Genomic DNA, 23738 nt, shown 5'->3' with positions numbered 1-23738 from the left:
AGTAAACGGCTAATGAAACTTCAGTGCTGCTAGTAAACAAATCGATGTGAAAAGGTATATTGACAGTTGAACAACTTTCCTTTTAAAAAATGCACTTTTAAAATTACAAGTCAAAAGTGAAAAAAACACTTACAAACAAAAAATTTAATTTTCATTTTGAATATTTTCGCAGTTAATACTACGAATTTTGGTAACCTTTCAATATGAAAATGCATTATTTTTATTGATACAATTTTTGTTGTTTGTGTGTACTCCATCTATCGTATAAAAATTACCACTACAGTCTGTTATTTGAAAGTTAGCATCTTCAACTATGTAAATCGTTGACTTCACGCAGAAGTAATACTAAAACATATAGTCAAAGTACAATTTATTATGTTTGAAAATCAGGATAATCATAAATTAATAAAACTATAATATAATTAAAAATTATACTTAAATCTTGCAATTATTTTACAAAAATAACGGACATTAGCACATCACCACATACTTTGCACCACTCTGAGTGTAGAACTCTTTTTTTTCAAATGTGGAAATCACATAAGGTTTTCGTGAAACGCACATAGAAACATTGTATGAGAAAATCACGTAAATTCCATTGATTAAGTATGTGTGCTTAATCGGGATTCCCTTTGATATTCAAGGGGTATCACATACATTCTACGTGAGTCATGTAAAACTGAGGGGAGTGGAAAAAGAGAGAGCTTACGGGATTTTTCGCGTAGTTTCAACGTGTCGATTATTTTGAGTGTAGCAATACGAATTGCTGGATCATGTCCAGCAAAATTAAATTTAGCTGGAAAATCAGTAATCTGAAATATTTTACATCCATTCCAGTAAATTGTATCAAATGCTAGATTAAATGTCAAATTCATCCGTGTCAGGCAGTTTTGGTTGGTAAATGACTGGTTCGCGGTTTGAGTACATATTTTGCAGTTCACGAAGCCGTTGTTCCCGGCCTATGTGTGTTGAATGGGTACGATATCCTACGCAGGTGTGGAAGCTGCCTTCCTACACATTCGATTGCCGTCAATGGATGGCAACCGATGGCACTAGATTGCGGAACAGAGACCGACGTTAAATAAAGTAAAGAAGAAGAAGAACACAGCCTTAATAAACTAAAATAAATAATGGTGTAATGTCCAATGCCACTGTACGTTTCTACAACCGGTTCAAACGGCTGACGTCATATATGACATTTATATTACATTATACCGTTTAGTATAAGCGATGGCGGTGGGTCTGAGATGCTTCTGATGTGATCTATTTGTTTTCGTTATTGCACAACAAAATCTGTTGTTTGTTTACCGTTTTTACGTTGTTACAAAAAAGTAATACTCCAGCCGTTGCCCAGTTTAAGTAGCAATGGACGAGGACGTAGAATTTCGGGACATGGTGCTGAAAAAGCTGGAGGAAAATGGATCTCTGCTGGAAATCAAAGTAAGTAAATTAGTAGCTAGATTTCCCAAAAGGTAAAACCATTAATAATTTGCATAATATTATTTGAATTTCGATCCTCATCCCGTTCTTAGGCCAAACTTCGCGCATACCTTTACGATGTGATCGAAAATGATGGTAAAATGACGGAAGCGGTAAACGATAATGATCTCACCTATAACAGTGGTGACAAATCGGACCTGGACGATGATGAACCGGAGGAGCAGGAGATGGACGGCCGAACGTTAGCGTTAGGGCTGGTTTTTGATTTGTTGGATTGCCTCAAACTTCCGTACACGAAGCAAGTGCTTTCAGCGGAGACGGGCGTCAAAAGGCCATGCCCCAGGGTGCGCTTAAAGAAGGAATTTTTGCGCCAAACCTCCACCGATGATGCTGACCTTGGGGGAGAAGCAATCTTGCTGCAGCTAATTGAACAAATTCGGACTGTTCAATCGTCTAGTGGCGGAACTAGTGAGGTATCACAAGTAAGTAGAGAAATTACTGAAAGCAAAACCGTAACGGAGGATGCGGTTGAAGGAGATTCTGCCATAACTACCTGATGGTTTTTGGTTCAGACGTAGAGATAGATCAACAAACATTCCCAGAAGTTTTTTTTTTATATCATTAGCCTAAGTGCCTTTACGTGTATTTTTAAATGTATTATTTTCATTTGCTTTACAAAATGTACGCCCTATTAGCCGGTAGCTTCGAAACTTCCTTATCCTTTGTTCTGTTCTTTCTGGATTCGTTGCGTGTAGGTTCGGGACACCAGATTCCACGAATCCATGAACCGATCCATACACATGGCGATGCATTTCTGGAATTGGAAGGGTGATGATGAAGGTTGATTACTTGGGTTCAAAACTAACGGCATTTACCTGTTCGGAACTGTCCAGCTCTTGTCCTGGCTTGCCGACGCACTTCTTGAAGCATTTTTCCGTCATTTTCTACAAAACAAACGGCATGGTTATTTACCCTACAGTCAAAAGAATTTCATCCCGCAAAGGGAGTCTTACCGTGAGCAGTTCCTGCGCATTGGCCAGAGCAATCTGCTGCTTGACGGAAACCATCAGCTCATCCTTCTGGGCCGATGATAGATTATCGAGCGACATTTCCATTTGGTGGATTGATTCTTTAGGGAATTTTATGAACACAAACACGGATCTACCGGGCTGCAGGTGAACACTATCTAGTGGTGGTTAGGTGACTCGGTTCGATTGGATCCTTTTCTAACAGGATTATATGGGAAAACACCGGAACAATATTCTCATGTAAATGCCTCCGGTAGATTGTGTAATCACGCACTCCGCGGGTCGACCATGCGAGAAGAGCGAACGAGAACAATCCGTGCGCTGGTTGCACACACAAACGATACACGCGATACACCGATAGGGAACAAAATGTCAAACTCATTGCGTCAAATGACATCTAGTGTTGCTTCTGTGTGAGTGCAATGTGTTCTGTGCGCTTCTTTCAAAAGGGCGTAATGGATCAATCAGTTTATCCAACATCAGAGCTCACGGTAAACGCAAAATACTAAATAACGACTTTAGTCCATCCCTAATAAAAATTGTATGGTTAATTTGCTTAACGACGTGTTCTGGGTATCATCCAAACCATTTGTGGAATAGTTCAATGATTTGGGTTATCGTTCGTTTATGGTTATTTTTTATTAGGGATTCTATGCGCACGAGTATTGATGGTCCGAAAGTGAGGATAACTAATAACAAACAAACATTTATGGCTGAAGCGAAAGTGGGGATAACAAACCTCGCACTTGAAAATTATTGTTTATTGTTTATTGAAAAATTCAACTGACCAAGTAGCCGGTAGCCGATGACGAAACACGTCAGCTGATACATTGAAATCGAACATATAAAAAAAAAGTTGTTGAATTGCCGGCTGATGGCTCGAATTGGCTCGTGTTGTGATTAAGTCCGGCTCCGTGGTTCCAAAAACAGAAAGTCGCGTTGAAGAAGAGACCTCTCAGGGGCATACATATTTAGCTGTGACAGCAGTGTTGGACAGTCAATGTCACCCGTAAGCAGCTTTTCAGCGAACATAGCTTGAGCGACCGTCCGTCTCACCTCTAATGGCTCGATTCCCAGGAGACGGCAACGCTCCTCGTACGGTGGCAAGTTCGTTGGGTCACGCCAGTTGAGGACACGAAGAGCATATCTCACAAACTTGCGTTGAACGGATTCAATTCTAGTGATCCAGCTAGCATGGAAAGGGCACCCAACAACTGAACTTGACTCCAATAAGGATCGCACAAGCGAGCAGTAAAGTAACCTGAGGCATAGCGGGTCACGAAACTCGTCGGCAATTTTGAAAATAAAGCCCAATTGTCGATTAGCTCTGGAGATGATGTCATTGTAGTGGATTCTGAAAGTGAGTCTGCAGTCCAAGGTAACGCCGAGATCCTTTATGTGCTCTGCACGAGCAAGACAGCGTCCGTAGAGAACATAGTCAAACATGATTGGTTCGATTTTTCGGTGATAGGAAATAATGTTACATTTTTATATGCTTAGACTCATCAAATTTCTTGAGCACCAGTCAGCAAAAATACTTAACATATTCTGGAGATCCCAGCAGTCCTAGAGGCTTTTAATAATTTTGTAGATTTTCGTATTGTCTGCATAGAAAACGCGGCATCCTGATGGTATCAGCAAGGCGACGTCGTTTAAAAAGATCGAAAATAGTAGCGGTCCTAGGTTACTGCCTTGCGGGACTCCCGAGTTGTTTGAGAAAACATCCGATTCCGACGCGCCAATCTTGACATTTTTTTTTCCTTTGGTTTGTTTTTTCCGTCGATCTTGTTTTCCCTGGGGGGACGTGCTGTCAAATCAGCCTACTGATCATCTTGTATGAAACTGGTTCCAAACGTAAACAAACGCTGTAGGTTTCTTATGGCTTGTTTACGTTTGGAACCAGTTATGCGAGGTAGGCGACGATTGTTCGTATTTGACAGCCACCTCCCCCCCTTGTGTTTTCCGTGCTGAGCACCAATGCTACCGACGTGCAAGGAAGGCAGCTCCCACACCTGGACCCTACCTATCGACCCATCAACTCATGAACCGGGGACCAACGGCTTTACTTCCCATCCGAAGGAAGGCGTGACCAGAGATGTTATGCCTCAGAACATCCCGGCGGCGCCGACTGGGATTGAACCCAGGCCTGCTGGGGTGAAAGGTAATCACGCTTACCACTACACCACCGGCACCGTTTAATCTTGACATGTACATAGCGATTCACCAAGTAAGATCTGAACCAATCCACAGCAGTTGACGAGATGTCAAGTATCTCCAGCTTGGCCAGCAAGATATTATGGTCCACCGTGTCAAATGCAGCTTTTAGATCCATATACGCAGCATCGACTTGCCATCCTGAATCCATGCATCGCAGACAGTTAGAAGTGAACTGCACCAGGTTCGTGGACACGGAGCGCTTCGGGTAGAAACCGTGTTGTTCTGTACCGCTATAATTTTTGCAGCGTGCGAACAGAGCACCATTTATGATAATCTCGAACAGTTTTGAGTAGGCACACAGGGAGGTGATTCCACGATAATTTATGACATTCCGTTTATCTCCTTTTTTGTACACTGGGAACAGATAAGAAAGTTTCCAGCGGCAATGGAACTCACATTGCTGTGCCGAGAGATTGAATAGCCTCGCAAGTAGAAGGCAGAGATTGGCTACACAACGTTTTAGAACTGATGACGGAATGCCGTCAGGTCCGGCGGCGAACGAGAGCTTCAGTTTGCATGTTGCGGCTATCACCAAGTCTTCTGAAATGCGCGGAATAACGAAACTAAACACATCACGTGGCATCCCAGCAGTAGCGTCCATCACTTGTGTTGGCGAAGCGGAGAAATCGTGGAACACTTGCTTGAAATGACGAGCAAACAATCCATGGCCCATACAAATAAAAAAAAATTGAATGGGTAATTGTCTACGCAGGGTGAGGGGGGGGGGGGGTGTGGGGGAGGTCAATAATCCCAAAAAACTGTCTACCTAGTTAATGATCAGCCCCTTAAATGAGTAAAATTTTACCCATTAATGAGTAATTGTTACTCAAGGGGTGGTAACTCTACACACTTATTTTGCGCCAACTTTTTTCTCAGTGTACCTCAGTGTGCCGCAGCTGTACCGGCAGTGCCAAGAATTCATTGAACTGACTTTTGATTGCTTGTGAATAATGTCTTGTTTGGCAACCCGGTATTTTAACAGCTCTTGTTTTTGTTTCGTTTTTCAATGTTTTCAAAAACGGCACGGACTCCAGTTGGGACTACACACTGTATGCATCCGTCTCCAAGGATGCCTGCAACGGACGAGCTCCGTTGCTACACGATCCTTCCATCTTTGGCGGAAGGCCGACCCCGCACAACGAACTTCAATCATTAGTCAACCAACCCTTTTGGAAGCCGGGGGAGAAAACGGGGATTTGCACCGAATTTTTCACCGCCCGAGTATCATCTGGCGGAAAACTGGAAACCAACACCGACCGGAACACACGTCGGACTGATGAAGGACGCACCGCTGACCCGAAGCGGACCAGCCAATTTTCCAAGCAGAACTACTTGTCAGAGTCCACCAACCCGTACACCCTGCCGGACAATTCGATCAGCTTCAAGGTCTACAGCGCCTCCAAGAACAATCGCTTCCCAGACCAGCAAAAATCGCATTCTCCACTTCTTCAATACCCCACCCGTATGCCGTCCGAGGATCTGCTGCTGACTGCATTCATCACCAAGGACTGCCACCCGTCACAAGTGCGAATGTTCCCGCTGAAATCGGAAAGTTCCTCCTCCGGTTTGGTCGAATTCCCGAGCGTAACCCAGGCGGTGAACGCCATCATGAAGTGCAACCACAGCGCGATCGATCACAAATGCACAAATTTCCCGTTCATTATGAAGCTGTGCTTTTCCTCCTCAAAGTCGATGAACGGTGCGTGGAGCAACGAGAACATCAAAAACATGTAAGATTGGAAAGAGCGGAAGGTTCTTTTTCTGAGGAAAGAAAGGATTTTCCTTTTTCTGTGTAGTTAATGTGATTCGTAATTACAATTTCTTATTTTGTTAGTTGGAAGTTCAAAAAGGCAGGAGAGTAAAAATAATTTGTTGAACTATTTGAGATTTTGTCAAAACGGTCATTATACGTTGGACAAGCCAGTGACAAGGCCTATACCAACAGCAGCGTTTGACAGTAGGCAGCATGTCCCGGGCTCAAATCGTTTATTTTGCTGTGCTGGGCCCGCTGTCACGGTATAACCAAGGGGGGAGGTGGCTGTCAAATACGAACAATCGTCGCCTACCTCGCATGCCTCGCATAACTGGTTCCAAACGTAAACAAGCCATAAGAAACTTACAGCGTTTGTTTACGTTTGGAACCAGTTTCATACAAGAATGATCAGTAGGCTGATTTGACAGCACGTCCCCCCCCCCCCCAGGGTATAACATGTTGCCTACGCGCCTGCCACTGGGCTGACGTTGGACGATGAAATGGTTGGTGTAACAGCCACCGCCATGGATGTATACACACAAAAAACCAAAACTGTATCAATGAAAATAAAGCATTTTCAAATTGAAAATTTCTCATAATACGTAGTTTTAACTATGAATATATTCAAACTGAAAGTATTGCTATGAGTTTGAAAGTACTTCTTTCAATTTTGGCTTGTAATTTTAAAAGTTCATTTATTTGAAAGAAAAATTGTTCAACTGTCAAAAATCCGTGTTCATATCAACTTTTACTGCCAGCCGGGAAACGTCATTTGCATTTCCCACCTTTGTCACTCTCGCCGCTAGTGTAAATTTAAAGTGGCAAAATTTAGCAAAATATAACCTATTTTATCTAAAATCTAGCATTGTTGTTGCAATTTCCAAGGTTTACATGCACAATTAGCAAGAATGTTAATGTTACTTCTACCGACCGAGCTGGTCGTCAAGTCACAGCGAGGAGCTCTCCGTGCGAAGGATGGTGATCTACGTAGTCCGCACCAGTTGCTGTTGGGGGATGTATTGGATGAATTCACCGCCATGGATATTGATTTGTCCCTAACGGTGGGACTCTAACGGTCCCTAACTGATGGGTTCGATTACCAGTCCGGTCGAGGGAATCTTTCGGGTCGGAAATTTTCTCGACTTCCCTGGGCTTGCCACACAATATACAAATTCATGCATTGGTATTGGCATCGAAAGCTCTCAATTAATAACTGTGGAAGTGCATTTAGAACACTAATACCAACCGGTAGCAACTAAAGATTTTAAATTGGCTCACTACTTGACTAGCCTATTGGTCCAAAGCAAACGATTAACGTACCCCATTCTAGTCGAAATTCTAGTACTACACTATGTTTGTTTTGATTCGCTATGAAATGTTGACAGATAAAATGAGGGGTTCACGGATTTTCCTATGTTTTGAGGGGTGCATCGATTAGCTTGGTACCGAAGAGAGTACCAGAGCTGAGCCAAAAAGTTGAGCACGTTTCTTCGGGACCTTCTGGTCTTAGAGTTACCTCTATGCTAATACCCCGTTCACATTACAGCCTATATCACGTAATATAGGCTGTCTTGCAATGAGCACTCATATATAAGATTTCCAGTGAATACTAGATGTATGAGTGCTTATTGCAAGACAGTGTATATCACGTGATATACCAGGGTGGCCACAGAACCGGGAAAAAGCCGGGAATTTGAAATGGACCGGAAAAACCGGGAAAAAAAACCGGGAATTCCGAAACAAAACCGGGAAAAATCAAATTATATATTTTATTTTTATTTTATTGCATATGCACAAGTTCACACTCTTTCTCAGTCCAACTTGCTCAATATAATTCGAAAATGCTAATCAGTCCCACCTTGATGTTGACTGGCGATGGCAGCTTTTATTCTCTTACACCGATTCCGTTTTCGAGGTGTACCTAACACTGAGCGCCAACAAGTGCGAGCTATTGACAGCTCAGCATCATTCGTTTATAAACAAACATGCACCAAACAGCTACACCCTGAAAAATTTCTGTGTACGGTAGTACAGATCTGCTGTTACTCCAGAACAAAAACGAACGACATTAAGCGGCTTAAAGCTTTTTTTTCGACGGCGATCAAGCGTCTGAAAAAGATTCAGCAAAGTTGGACGATCGGGTTCGTTCGACATTCTCTTTTAAAAGCTTTTTCGTTCACCTCACGTTCGGCTCTTCGCATGTATTGGTATGTTCTGAAACGTACCGACCCGACGACGAGCTATCAACCTTCGTCAATGAAAAAGCTTCGTGTTTTTTTCATTGATTTCGCGAGCATTGGCCTGTTCAAAACCGCATTTGCATTGAAAAAAGTGAGACGCGTTTTCCATCTGTGTTTATAAGTGTAAAACTATCAAATAAGAGTAGTGAAATTTGAGAAAGTTGGAGCAAATAACCACGACTACAAAATATTCGACGGGAATTTGAGAAGGATTATTCATGGAGCGCGCCGGATCCCAAAGTACCGACTGCTGCTCGATGCACCTGGTGCAATAAATCATTCAAAATTGATACGATGGGAAGGGTGGCCTTTGGGAGTCATGAAAAAAGCAAAGGCCATCAGCATCAGGCTACAGCACGTCGCTCAAATTTGCCGATCAGCAGCTTATTTGGAACGAATGGTAAGCTCCGAAATAACACGCTTGATTATACCACAATGCACTGAAACTTGCAACGAAGCTTCGATTATTGTTTTGGTTGCTATCGAATCAAGTTCATCATGTGCTGAGACTTTAATACAAGAATTCTATGAATTGAATACTGATCTTCTACCTCAAATTTCAGATCGTTCAACAAATGATAAAATCATATCTTCAACTTCAAGTTTGACTGTCGATCCCAAGGGGAGTACTACCTTGGTCGATCAAATTCAGACAAATACTTCAACATCATCTGAAGTGGCAGTAGGCGCCAATCAGGCTGTCGAAAAAGTATTTTTTAAACGATTCGGTGACGTCCGCTGAAATTTTATGGGCACTTGAAACTGTGGCCACCCATGGTTCATACCGTAGTGCAGGTACCAGTGTTGCTCTGTTCCAGAAGATGTTTCCTGACAGCCAAATTGCTTCGAAGATGGAGATGAGCCGCACCAAAGTTGGTTGTTTCATCACACACGGTCTGGCACCTAACTTCAAGAAGATCTTACTGACCAAAGTTGAAAGTTGCTCCGAGGTCGTCCTTGGATACGACGAAACACTGAACAAAATTGCACAACGGCAGCAACTTGATGTAAGCATTCATTTTTGGGATAAAGACAAGCAGGAAGTACAGATGGAAGTCGAGTTTCTAACGCCTTTGGATACGGTTGTGTGTAAAGTTCGTTCTCTGTTTTGTGCGTGCATTCGCTTTCATAGTTTTCGGCTGCATTTGCCGGATTAGCGCTGGCACTCTGCCTCCCGGACGGTTATACGTGTGTGAGTGATGGTTTCTCGCTTTCCGAGAAGTTTTAGAATCGAGAAAGAAAACATGATTCATCATGTTTGCAAAATTGGCGTGGTTTGATTGTTTCTCCCGGACAAGAAATTTGTGGAATCGCGAGTGAAAATTTTAATTTCTGTTTATTTACGCGGTGATGAAAGTGCGCTGATCTATTGTCAGGGTTTTGCGATGTGCATTGCTTTTGTGCACGGAGTGACTTGAAAAAGAAAAGTGAAGAAAAGTGATATTTGGTTGTTGTGTGGTTGGAGTGGAGGGAAAAAAAAATATGCGTGGAAGCATCGGGAATGCGCTCCCGGGTGTGAGTGTGAGTGTGAGTACGTTCCAGTTGAAGATTGTTGAAAAGTGTCTTTGTGGTGATGCAAATTATGGTTTAGATGACGCATGGCTTCAAACATTTTGTGTATCCAAGTAAAACATATTACATACTAAATACGCACAGGGCATCGTCTGCTGACCATTGCCGCGGGTATATCTTGGGAGTCCCAGGTACCCGGTTCAAGCTTTAGTTGGCGGCGGTGGCTCTTCTTGACCTTCTACCCCCTGAGTAGTTAGTGTGAATAAGGGCGTCTATGTGATGTTTTGCTGTACCTGTTGTGGACATTTAGTGCATCCTGTTCCCTTAACTTGTTGAGGATACCCTGTCTTGCCTCAAAAGTTACCCTTTTTGAAGTACTACCCGAAAAAAAATAACAACAAAAATACATTAAAAAACAATGTAACAATAAGACGAAAATTATTGTCTTAACAATGATTTATATTGTTACGTCTACAATAAATTTACCTTGATTTATGTTGTACAAAACAATAAATTTCATGATAAATGGAAAATTTACAATAAAAAAGGGGGGTTGTTAAGTATCTTAACAATGAAATTTTCGTGATTTTCCCATATAATTTTTTTTCAATAACATTATATATTATTGTTATTTTACTGTTGGTTGGCGAATTTATTGATTAATAAAAATAACAGTGTACTTTAGAGTGTATGTGTTGGCTTGACAGATCTACTTTATCGACTTTAAAAATAAATCGAGAAAATAAAACATTGCCCCGGCAAGGGAAGGGGGTGGTATGTCTGTTACGGGTGGTCCTTTTTTTACTGGTTATGGATCGAGATTCGATCCGGAACTTGTGAGAAATGCAGGCCAACTCCCCTGCGCTCGATATCCCTAGGTCACGTCTCCTTGGTGGTTGAGCGTCGTTGATAAGTTAATGCATTCGACTGGAGAGAATCGCCCATGAAATATGCTTCCACCTGAGAGTTCCTTCCTGACATCTTCAAGTGGTGGAATTTTTTATTATTATTGTATGATTATTGACTGCACGGAAAAGATCTCCATTAAGCTTTAGAGAGGGTCTAGCATAAGATATGAGTGGACGCGGACTGCCTGGTTTTGAGCCAAACGAACTGTCAAAGCCAGAGCCATACGAGCAGCGCCTATCTTGATTACATTGGCAGTGTTGCTGACCCTCTCATAGTCTGCATGCTTCAATCAGATTTATTTTTATTGTTCGTGAAGTTACCCACAATGAAAATACACCAATATTTAATGTAACAACAATTTTTACTGTAATAGAGTTGTTCATAATTGTTCATGATCGAATCATGTTAACAATAAAATGAATGAAAAATACGATAAAAATCATTGTAACAACATTTTATTATGTACATTCATTGTACAGCTAGGTAGCAGTTTTGCCGTTTTCGGAAGAGTACAACATTATAACAATCATTTTTATTGTCGACAATAAATATTAATGTTAGAGCATTGTTTCCACTGAAAATTTCACTGTAATTTTTTTTTCGGGTAGTCTTCACAACATAAAGGGCACCATTACGGAGCATGAGATTTGATCAAATTATTCGCAGTTCTACTTGTCCAACGCCCCCGGCTGGGTGAGGGATAGAGGATGACACACACAAAAGACAAGCAGGAAGTACAGACAAGATATGTAGGCTCAGCTTTCCTATCATCGACACGAGCGATTGACTTGATGAGTGGGATCAAGAAGTGTTTCGAAGCATATCCCGGACTGTTGAAAAAAGTTATTCAGGTGTCTATGGATGGACCCAACGTGAACTGGCGACTCCTTAACGATCTGTCCTCCGAATTGCAAGAGATGCGTGAGAGCAGTTCCTTCAGTCTACTCAGCATTGGCAGTTGCGGTCTTCATGTAGTGCATAATTCGTTCAAGAGCGGTATGCAAAAAACGGACTGGAAGATCGATCAGTTTCTGATGTCGTTGTACTCCTGCTAAAAGATGTTCCCCTAAGACGTGCTGTCTTTATAGCAGTAACTGGTAGCACCATATTGCCGCTCAAATTTTACGGAGTCAGGTAGGTGGAAAACCAGCGAGTAGCAGAACGAGCTCTAGATATGCTTTCTCATCTGCGAACATATGTGAAGGCAGTAAAATTTCAACAAGAGTCAAAACGAAAAGAAAGTCCTCCCTATTTCAGGAGAAGCTTTAAGGCGGTTTACAGCTCCAACGCGTTTTCAGTGGTGTCCCAAGCGGTATCGGATCAGCTCTTTGGACCTAAATTGAGCTTTTTTGTAGCTGCAGCGGCAAATGTGGAACCATTTTTGAAAGAATTTCAGGGTGATGCACCACTTGCTCCCTTTTTGTACGATGAACTAACAAGCCTAGTTCAAAATGCGATGCAGAGAGTGGTGAAGCCAGACCGCCTTAAAAAGAAACCTAAAGCGCTAACGGAGATTGACTTAAATCAGGACAACCTTCTTACATCAGCTGAAGTAGACGTGGGATTTGCTGTAAAAGCGTTGATAGCGGAAGGAATCCGTGGAAAAATGTCTGAACAACAACTCTTGGTGTTTCGCAACGACTGCAAAAACTATTATGTTGCATTTTTGACGAAACTCCTCGCTCGTTCGCCACTTCGATATGCTCTAACAAGGTATATTTCTTGTTAAAGTCCATCTTTCATTTCAAACTCCCCAGATGTAGCCAAGAAACGACTTGAGTTTTGTTTGGAACATATGGTGGAGAAAGATCATTTGGCAAATTTGCACGATGGCCTTCTTCAAGTTAATTGCTTCAGGATATCGCAGACAGGAGACACGGGTCGATCATTTATGGTTGAAGGCAATTGCTGATTCTGGAAAACAGCTTCCAAATTTGGCATCGTTTGTCAAGAAGATATTGATAATATCTCACGGAAATGCAGCCCAGGAGTGCGGATTTTCCATCAACAAGGAGTGCCTGGTGGTAAATCAATCCGAGGAAAGCCTGGTAGCACAACGCACTGTACATGATGGGATTTTAGGGGCTGGTGGTGTGACCAACATTCAAGTGGACAAGCAGCTTATTCAGTACTGTCGAAACGCCCGAGGTCGGTACCAGGAATTTTTGGATGCAAAGCGAGCTGAGGGGATTGCAAGCGATAAAGAAGCTAGCCGAAAGAGGGATAAAAGAGCTGGAAATGAAAAAGGCTAAACTTTTGGCAGACGCAGAGAAAGTGGCTGCTGCTTTGGACGTTAAAGTAAAAGAGCTGAGAAAGTAAAGTGTAATATTAAGGTTTCTTTTTAAATATAAACTGATTCGACCATTTTGTATGGAACATAAACATATTTTCCTATTATTTTTGTATCTTCATCTGGATTCAGCTATGAGTTTGGTTTTCTGTTTTTGTGGATGAAAATTGTCAAAACTTGCTTAGTTATTTTCATTTTATTTTGTTTGAGGCAAACCGGGAAAATATTAATGTTTTAACCGGGAAAACCGGGAAAAAAACCGGGAATTTCAAAATAAAAATTCTGTGGCCACCCTACTGTAATGTGAACGAGGTATAAGTTGAGAGCACGCAATATGCGCTAAGCAATAAGCTTGAAATGCGAATAAGAAGAAGAAGAAGATTCTTCCGAAAAACCACCCCGGTAACAACGTGTAAATGTCCACAGTATTCATCAGCTCCAGTGTCCGTCCAGGTCTTGATCTTATCGGTCACTAGCAAAAACTGCAGATCCTGTGAAATGGCCAGCGAAAGAACAACAGTCTTCTACACCTTTGTCACCGCCAACCGTTTCCGCTTGGCCAGGTCCCACCGGACAAATGATTCCATTCTTATTCGCCACGTACACTTGAATGACAAACGGTGAGCATGAGAATTATTTGTATAATAATTATGAGCACTAGACAAAAACTATACAAGTGTGACCAGGGATGTGCTCATAATTTATTATACAAATAATGCTCATGTTCAAGCGTATCCGTGACATAACACAGACGGTTGCACGTGTTTCTGAAATCGTGCTCGGTCACTACACTCAAAGAAAATCAATTATTTAGTTCATAAGTGTTGATTAATACTTCTAATTATCGAATACTATACATCATTCATTATTTCATTCACATTACATTTATGAAGCACAGTAACCAAATGAAATTCTATTGAAATGTATAAGTCATGTGTTATGACCGAAAACTATAAATATAAACTAATACTTTTTACGAACAACTGCTTTAAAAAATCAGAAATGTTTTGACTGAACCGATGAAGGATGTCATATTAGCTACATGAATATTAAAGTTAAAAGTTCATATTTATAATTATCATCAAGATTATCATCAATAGGTATTAACTCATCATTTTGAACCCAGGGAAGAGATCTGAATATTCGAAACGACAGCCGTTGATGCTATTCAGAAGGAGCAGCAGAAGAGATAACGGCAGGAAATTTCCGGTAACATCTCCAATTACCCTGCAATGACGAATAATCAGTTACAGATTCAATACTATATTTTCCAGATACATGCGTGAAAGGTTGGTCTTGAGAATCGAATCATTCGGATTTCGTATAAAGTGTTTATGCCTTATTTTATGCTATTCATATTAGGTATTATGTATTACCGTGCAGTTTTTGCTTTTTCTATTCAATCATGAATGTAAACAAGATTGAAAAGGGACCTCATCAATACTATATTACTTTCAATGATTATTATGCTTCACACTACATAAAAAGTTTAAATCAGCCTTATAGGGGAAATGCAGGTAATGTCAGCCTAAAACGCTGTCCAGACTGGAGAGTTAAAACATGTTATAACGGTTGTCAACTAATTCCAACACAGAAACCAGCATCAAGATAGCGCTATAACATGTTATAACTCTGTAGTCTGAACGTACTATAAGTGTCCCTAATTTGGGCCCATACATAAATTCAGCAATCGACTAAATTTTCAATAGCAACCAAAAATATCCATTAGTAACGTCCCAATAACGCGTTCATCTAGATAACATTGATAAATAGCAGATTTTTAGCGATGGGCCCAATATAAGATTCATAGGCCAACATTAGAGACATTTCCCCTACTTTTCATTTCAGCGCCCTTCATAGGATCGTTAAGAGTTTCCACATATGTTTAATTTCTTATCTCTATGCCTTTCATGATTGTATGGCAATGACAAAAATCTATGTGGTTTGCTTAATACATTCAAAATGAATAATTCAGTGCCAACATTTCAAAGGGGCGTAATAGCTTTTGTAAACAATGGCTTTAGTCGTCGATTTCTCGTAACTAAAAGCGCGCCCCTCCAAATTAATGCTAGCTAGTAGAGGAAACATTCCTCTACCAGTTGGTGTCATTATTTTTCATGAGTGAGCTTTTATTCGCGAGAAATCAACGGGTAAAGCCATTGTTTACAAATGCAATTACGCCGCTTTGAAATGTTGGCCCTGAATTCTTTTCGTGTACAACGTTGGTGAAGGATGTTGTCAAATACGATCATATCTATATTGTTGAAATAAACATGCTTTTGAATTTAATTCAAACATGCATATTTTAGTTTTAAACATGTTTTCAATTTACTTTGAATAATTCATATGGTTAGAGTATAAACATTTAACGAAAATACTATAATGAGACAAACGAAAAAATAAAATTTAAATTAAACAGTGTCAATTGGCAATTAATTTTAAGGAATGTAGGAAATGTCGAAATTGGTATAGACGTGTTCTAAAAAATTTTAATAGAAATAATTTCGGAAGAAATACCATTGAAGAAAAAAAGACGTAACAGAAACACACAAAATCCAGTCTGGTTTAACAGACAAATAAAAAACTTGAAAAATCGGAAGCTAAAAGCACATAAAATTTATAAAAAAAACACAATAGTAGTAATAATTTATTAATTTATTTGGATCTATGCGATCAACTGAATTTAGCTATCAGTACTGCATTTGAAGAATATAATGCAAAAACTGAACGTGAAATAAAGTCCTGTCCGAAGAACTTCTTTAATTACGTAAAAACGAAATTAAAATCTGACAATTTTCCTTCAATAATGCATCTAGACGAAAATGTTGGTGATAGTTCGGAAAAAAACTGCAATCTATTTGCAAATTTTTTTCAAGAAATCTATACGACATTTTCTGAAGAAGATCGTGACCGGGATTATTTTGCATTTTATATAGAATTTTCAAGGGACATAGGCCTCAATCAACTTCAAGTGCAGGACATTTTGCAGGCTTTAAAAAATTTAGATGCCTCAAAAGGTCCTGGACCTGACGGAATTCCTCCAGTATTTATTAAATGTCTAGCAATGGAACTCACTGCTCCATTGTTTTGGCTTTTTAATATGTCCCTGGAATCCGGAACCTTCCCTAAAATTTGGAAAAGCTCATTTCTAGTACCTATCTTTAAATCTGGTCAAAAATCTGACGTACGTAATTATCGTGGTATAGCCATTATCTCTTGCATTCCTAAGCTTTTCGAGTCAATTATCAACGAAAAATTATTTCTCCAAATCAAAAATAGAATTACTGACATGCAACACGGCTTTTTCAAGGGTCGTTCGACCTCGACCAACTTACTTGAATTTATAGACTATTCATTGAATGCAATGGATAATGGAAATCACGTAGAAGCTCTCTATACAAACTTTAGCAAGGCATTTGACCGCATTGACATACCAATGTTACTCTTTAAACTGCAAAAAAATGGAATTAAGTCAGGGCTCCTGAAATGGCTTGAATCATATTTAACTAACCGCCAACAAATAATTAAATTCAACGGAAAGAAATCGAGCCCAATTCAAGTCACTTCAGGCGTCCCCCAAGGCTCTCATTTGGGACCTCTCCTTTTTATTCTATACGTAAACGACATATCTTACATTCTCAAAAAACTTAAATTGCTTATTTATGCCGACGACATGAAGCTCTTTTTGGAATTAAGAAATGAAGAAGACATCAATATATTCCGGAATGAAATACACATATTCTACATATGGTGCAAAAAAAAGTCTACTAGAATTGAATGTAAAAAATGTAACTTAATATCATTTAGTAGAAAAAGAACAACTTCAAACATTTCAATTGCATTAGGAAATCAAACTGTAGACAAATGTGAAAGAGTTAGGGATTTAAAGGGTGATACGGTCAAAATTTGGTCAATATCAACTTGACGTATTTCTTTCAATTTTGCATTTAAAAAACCTGAACACCCCTCATTTTGAAGGTGTGTGTGTGTAGAATGTTGCTCCTATTTTGATTTTGGAATTCACTCTTCAGTTGTCAAAATGCCGTCCAAGCAAGAAGAGCAGCGTATCAAAATTTTGCTCGCGCATCGCGAAAATCCGAGCTACTCGCACGCAAAGTTGGCAAAATCGCTAAAAGTTGCCAAATCAACCGTTACAAATGTAATTAAAGTGTTTGGGGAACGTTTGTCGACAGCCAGGAAGTCTGGATCGGGGGGAAATCGAAAACCGGAAGCCGCTGAGACGACAAAGAGAGTTGCCGGTAGTTTCAAGCGAAACCCTAACCTCTCTCTCCGAGATGCCGCAAATAAGCTGGGTGTATCGTCTACAACCGTGCATCGAGCCAAAAAACGAGCCGGACTATCGACTTACAAGAAGGTAGTGACTCCAAATCGCGATGATAAACAAAATACGACGGCCAAAGCGCGATCCCGGAGGCTGTACACGACGATGCTGACGAAGTTTGACTGCGTGGTAATGGACGACGAAACCTACGTCAAAGCCGACTACAAGTAGCTTCCGGGACAGGAGTTTTATACGGCAAAAGGAAGGGAAAAGGTAGCAGATGTTTTCAAGCACATGAAACTGTCAAAGTTCGCAAAGAAATATCTGGTTTGGCAAGCCATCTGTACCTGTGGCTTGAAAAGCAGCATTTTCATAGCTTCCGGGACTGTCAACCAAGAAATTTACGTGAAAGAGTGTTTGAATAAACGTCTGCTGCCTTTCCTAAAGAAACACGGTTGTTCCGTACTGTTTTGGCCGGATTTGGCATCTTGCCATTACGGTAAAAAGGCCATGGAGTGGTACGCCGCCAACAACGTGCAGGTGGTTCCCAAGGACAAGAACCCTCCCAACACGCCAGAGCTCCGCCCAATTGAGAAATACTGGGCTATTGTCAAGCGGAACCTAAAGAAGACCAAAAAAACTGCTAAGGGCGAGCAGCAGTTCAAGGCAAACTGGCTTTCTGCGGCGAAGAAGGTGGACAAGGTGGCTGTACAAAATCTGATGGCAGGGGTCAAGCGTAAGGCCCGGCAATTCGGATTTGGAAAAGCGGAAGCCTAACTGAATATTTTTCCTGAATTTTATACTAATTGAACTTGAAAAAGAAATTTAATTTGATTTTTTAAATAAACGATTTCACGGATTTACACGCGTTTTCCCTTGACCAAATTTTGACCGTATCACCCTTTAGGAATTATCTTAGACTCTAAGCTAACTTTCATAGACCATTACAATACAATTATTCACAGGGCAAATAACATGCTAGGCTTTATCAAGCGCTTTTGCTATAACTTTCAGGACCCATACACAATTAAAACACTATATATTGCCTATGTGAGGTCAATACTAGAATATTGCAGCATTGTATGGTCTCCATTTTCAATCACGCACGAAGAAAGATTAGAATCAGTACAAAAACAATTTCTATTATACGCTCTTCGTAAATTAGGTTGGACTTCATTTCCTCTTCCATCATATGAAGCACGCTGCATGCTTATAAACATACAAACATTAAAAGAGCGTCGTGAATATGCAATGGTTTCATTTGTAAATGATATCGTTTCGCAGCGATTGACTCAACAGAACTTTTATCAAAATTAAATTTCCATGCACCCACTCGGCAACTCCGAAATCGAAATGTATTTGCCATAAAACATCGCACAAATTATGCAAAATATGGGCCATTAAACCGCATGATGGCCTCTTACAATAAACACTGCGAAACCATTGACTTTACAATGTCTCGGCATAAACTAAAGCAATATTTTTATTCCATAAGAAATAACAACTCATAAAAGAAAAGACAAGAAAGCTGACACTACTTTTTTTTATATAAATATATATTTAAGAAAACAAAACTGTATTAGTTGTACTAGTCTACGTTGGTTGACGAAATAAATAAATAAATAAATAAATTTATATTTTTGATTTAAATGAACAAAATTCGTATCCGTGAATGAGTTGAGCCAGTTTTCTTCAAAATGGGTATTTTCAAACTAGCGTGTAATATTAAATAAAAAAAAAATGCCTTTTTGTGTCGGTGCTGGCAATCTGTCATTTGACGGACGGGTAGTCAAATCAAAATCGCAAAAATGGAAAAAATCAATCGATTTGTTTACTATCCATAGTGCAGATGCAGCAGCCAGAAGAACAAAGTAACATCTAGTCTGAAGTGGAATATAGTAAAATATACCTCATATTCGCGACCAAAATGTCCTAGTTGAAATTACCGGTCCATTCCGGGAAAGGTACGCGTTGAACTGGTCACAATGAACCATCACATGGACAGTGAGTTTCCGGCCTTGGCGGTGGGCGCTGGTTCCACCCACCTGCCATTGTCAGATCTGGAAAAATCCTCAGCCCGAAAGGCCCGCAAGGAAGCGGAAAAGCAAAAGAAGCAAGCCAAGCGGTATGAAGAGCAACTGAAGAAGATCCGTGGCCCGAAGAGCCAGAAGATTCAGATGATCGACGAGAGCTTCCTGGAGAAGTACAACAATGCTCAAGCGCTTCCACCGGGCCCGACCCTGAAGACGAAGAAACGGTCCAAGAAGACCCCAAGCGATACAGTGCAGATTAATTTGTCCGATTGTATACGGGATCGATTGTCGTTGGTGGAGAAGGGCGAGAATTATGGCGGGGGAGAGATCAAGACGCTGGTCAAACCGGTCGTTCCGATTGTTATAACCCAACCGATACTACTGTTCAAGGGTAAGCAGCGAGAGGTTCCCAAGGAGAAGAAACTTTCAAAGCTGAAGAAGGAAGTTATCAACAATCGTAGAGTCAAGCAGGAGGACGGAGTCGGTGAGCAGTTGGATCAGCAGCATGTGGAAGTGGAACCGGATGAGACGGGCGAAGCAAATGGTCATAAGGTTGAAGGGCCACCATGCAGTGAACAATTGCAAGCTTATGAGCCTAAGTTGAGCGTCTCGCCGTTTTTAAAAGCTATCGAACGCTGCTGCACGAATGAGAATGCCCTTCCACCGGCAGTCGGTTCGGAGGAGTATCAGAACGGATTTCCGGCATTGAACGATACCGTAAAGGCTAGCTCTGATAAAAATCAACATGGCAGGGTGTTCAGATCGTAAGTTGGGAAAACAAATAGAAGAACCTATTTTTTTTTTAGAAAACAATTTCAATTATATTGCTTTATGTTGCAGATACTGTGATCATCTCATCACGGACGAATTGCGTGATTTAGCAGAGAATATAGTCACGAAGTTGTTCCAATTCCAGGCGAGTGCGTACGGCAAAAATCCGATCAAAGCGGTCAGCCACAAGCGCTACTGCGTCGGTTTCAATGAAGTACTCAAACATCTGGAAACGCGCAAAATAAAGCTGGTCCTGATCGCACCGGACCTGGAGTCCAACGACAGTATCGACCAGCTGGTGGAGCGCGTCAAGTCCATCTGCCGCCAGAACCGGGTGCCGTATGTGTTCACAATCAAACGTCGCAAGTTGGGTTTCCACCTGATGAAAAAGGTTCCGGTAAGTTGTTTAGGCATCATCAACTACAGCGGTGTAGACGACACCGTCAAGCGCATGCTGGCCATTGCCAAACAGGAGCACATTAACTACCGGAATCTTGCTGCTGCCGAAGCGCAGTAGGACAATTTCTCGATTGCCAAAAATTGATATTCTTAATCAAACTATATTAAAGTAATATTAAATTCCTCTGTCTACCGTATGTCCGTAGAATTAAATTTTGTGTGTGTGCAATGTGTGACGTTCAATCGTCGGATCTCAAGCGCAATATCAACATCAGCATGGATCGAATTGGTCCATGGGCCACTCCGCTCGGGCTGTTTTCTTGGAAATTAGTAATCAATACTATAGAATCTATAATCTGATGATTGCTAGTTACCATACTGCAGGCCACGACGGAAGCGGCGGGGTTTATGGGACCATGCAATTATTACGTAAGATTTGGAAGGGACATCTTCCTACGTTTTCTTACATGGGAAGGAGGAATTCTCAGACAAATTTAAAGTGTACGTGAAGAATAAAATTAATAATACAGAACATGTTAATGTTCGACGTAAGATCTTACTATGGCGGCGAAACAGAAAAATCTGACGTAATAAGTGTACGGTCCCTATGTGTTAGATGTTGTATCATCGGTACAATACAAAAAAGTTGGTTGAAAACGTAAAAGACTAAGGTCATAATTAATAAACAATATCAAATAATGTCAAATTTGTTTTCAGTTTTGTTTTATTATGTTGTTGATGACAGCCGTGATTGGCGCAGCAAGTCGGGAAACTAGGGCTAAGATAGTCACCCGGGCAACCTCTTAAATTATTTATGAATCATTTTAAGATTATTTAGGCTCTGAACCATTTGGTGGATTATTTTAACTTTTGGTTAAAATTTTACAGATAGAAAGTTATCGATTAACCCTGCTATCCAAGCGTGGTTACTTTTGACAGACAAGAAGTTAAATTTTGACCACCTTGGCTAAGTTGTTCTTCTCGAAAACCGGTCGATCGACAAGCACAGTCATGAAGTCAAGAAATGTCACTTTTAACCACGAGTTAAATTTAACTCGGCAAATGGTTCACAGCCTTAGGCTGGCCGGCGCCGGTGGTGTAGTGGTAAGCGTGACTGCTTTCTCACACCCCAATGGGTCTGGGTTCAATCCCAGCCGAGGTCGGTGTGATTTTTCTGAGGCATAAAAATCTCTGGTCACGTCTTCCTTCGGAAGGGAAGTAAAGCCGTTGGTCCCGGCCCATGTGTGTTTGAATGGGTGCGATATTCTACGCAGGTGTGGAAGCTGCCTTCCTGCACATTCGATTGCCGTCAATGGATGGCAATCGATGTCCATCGGTGATTGGCACTAGATTGCGGAACAGAGACCGACGTTAAATAAAGGAATGAAGAAGAAGAAGAAGCCTTAGGCTGTGTTCTTTTGTTTTCACTTAAATTTGACGCTTCGAAGATAAATTATGCCTAATGTTCGAAAATCCCTCTTTTGTTGATCTTCCGATTGTTGAGAAGGTGGCGGCCATGTTTTTGATGCTATCATCTGCTCTTGTCTCTCTGCTTACAACACGATTTGTTGTCCTTTTTCACCATGTATACGTCAGGCGGGCCGTATTTAAATAAAGCCCGTAATCTTCCCTAATAAAAATGTTATGGTTAATTTGCTTAACGACGTGTTCGGGGTATCATCCAAACCATTTGTGGAATAGTTCCATCATTTGGGTTATCGTTCATTTATGGTATTTTTTATTAGGGTTGCCTACTGTCAAACGTATAGGATTGATATCCCGAGCAAAGTCCAGCATCAAAATGACAGCAAATTGAAATCAAGTTTTGATATTGAGAAATCCAACTTAAACTCATGCGCGCCTGGTGGCAGGAATAAGCACTAACCGACGGTGATAAGTCTGTGACAGCCCTTGAAAATTTAATTGATTGTTTGCAAAATTATTTAATTTCAATGTAATTTCATGAAAATTTCTTGTCAGCATGGATGAATCTTGTACAAAATGCATAAAACTATTTTGTAATGCATTGTTCTTAAATAAAAAGCTACTTCAAGACTTATAAATTACTGAAAACATGTTAAGGTTTGAAATCATCTGCCGATTAAACAACAGACAAAGTTGGCCGACTAAATCAATCGACGAAAAACTATTAAATAGGCCGATTGCTCGGTGTAGCACCAGACGAAAAACGATTTAATCTGCTGATTAATTATTAATACACCGACTGAAATTAATTTTTAAGTGACAATAGATTTAGGCCACGGCCAGGGTAGACGCGACACGCGACGCGACGCGATGCGACTCATGCAAGGAATAATAATAAATAATAAGATTCTTTTGAATTGGTCGCGTCGCGTCGCGAAACGCGTCTACCCTGGCCGCGGCCTTAGTCGGTGGACGATTCGGGTGATTTGGATGAGGTTTGTTTATTTGGAAGATATTTTCGAAACAAAGCACGATAAAATTCAGCATTATATACCATTATTACGAGTACTACTTTTTTGCTCGGATCATGTTTTGACTTCCACAGAAACTCGCTGGAATAAATAGAAAATAATAGTTTTTTGGTTGAAATTTCAAAAATGTATTCAGTTTGACACATTATTTCGAACTTATCACGAACTTATCGATTGTGGTCGATTGAAACATGGATTTGTCAATCAACATCAAACTGAAATCATAATTTGATTTAAGTTCAAGCAATTGACAAATTTGATACCTAATTTTGTTTTCATTTTGCTGTACATTTACTGTACGTAATCTCTTCAGAAATATGTTGTTGTGGGTTTGTTTTCATTGCCTTAGCATAACATCAAATTGAATACTTGTTTTGTTATCAACAGGATAAAAAGGATATCAAATCG

General features: G+C 40.5%; 3 protein-coding genes across 3 annotated transcripts; 2 read left to right on the top strand and 1 right to left on the bottom strand.

The window, feature by feature from the left end:
• Window positions 1–1244: 1244 nt before the first annotated feature.
• Window positions 1245–2005, top strand: LOC135697406 (uncharacterized). Its single transcript, XM_065217050.1, has 2 exons — window positions 1245–1440; window positions 1533–2005. Exons 1-2 carry the CDS (start codon window positions 1366–1368, stop codon window positions 1995–1997), a joined length of 540 nt encoding a protein of 179 aa, XP_065073122.1. The 5' UTR covers window positions 1245–1365; the 3' UTR covers window positions 1998–2005.
• A 70-nt stretch (window positions 2006–2075) lies between these two features.
• Window positions 2076–2791, bottom strand: LOC135697410 (mitochondrial import inner membrane translocase subunit Tim13-like). The gene is made up of 3 exons (XM_065217065.1): window positions 2454–2791; window positions 2316–2384; window positions 2076–2254 (listed from the first exon to the last, which is right to left on the bottom strand). Exons 1-3 carry the CDS (start codon window positions 2553–2555, stop codon window positions 2156–2158), a joined length of 270 nt encoding a protein of 89 aa, XP_065073137.1. The 5' UTR covers window positions 2556–2791; the 3' UTR covers window positions 2076–2155.
• Window positions 2792–19519: 16728 nt separating this feature from the next.
• LOC135697403 (selenocysteine insertion sequence-binding protein 2-like) lies at window positions 19520–21553 on the top strand. The gene is made up of 2 exons (XM_065217035.1): window positions 19520–20468; window positions 20545–21553. Exons 1-2 carry the CDS (start codon window positions 19657–19659, stop codon window positions 20990–20992), a joined length of 1260 nt encoding a protein of 419 aa, XP_065073107.1. The 5' UTR covers window positions 19520–19656; the 3' UTR covers window positions 20993–21553.
• The last annotated feature ends 2185 nt before the right edge of the window (window positions 21554–23738 follow it).

This window comes from Ochlerotatus camptorhynchus, unplaced genomic scaffold (genome assembly GCF_037179485.1).
Source record: "Ochlerotatus camptorhynchus isolate MF236.1 unplaced genomic scaffold, CSIRO-AGI_Acam_v1.1 ptg000007l, whole genome shotgun sequence".
NCBI classification, from domain to species: Eukaryota; Metazoa; Arthropoda; class Insecta; order Diptera; family Culicidae; genus Ochlerotatus; species Ochlerotatus camptorhynchus.
Note: the sequence above shows the minus strand (reverse complement) of the source record. Positions and strands in the feature narration are given on the sequence as shown.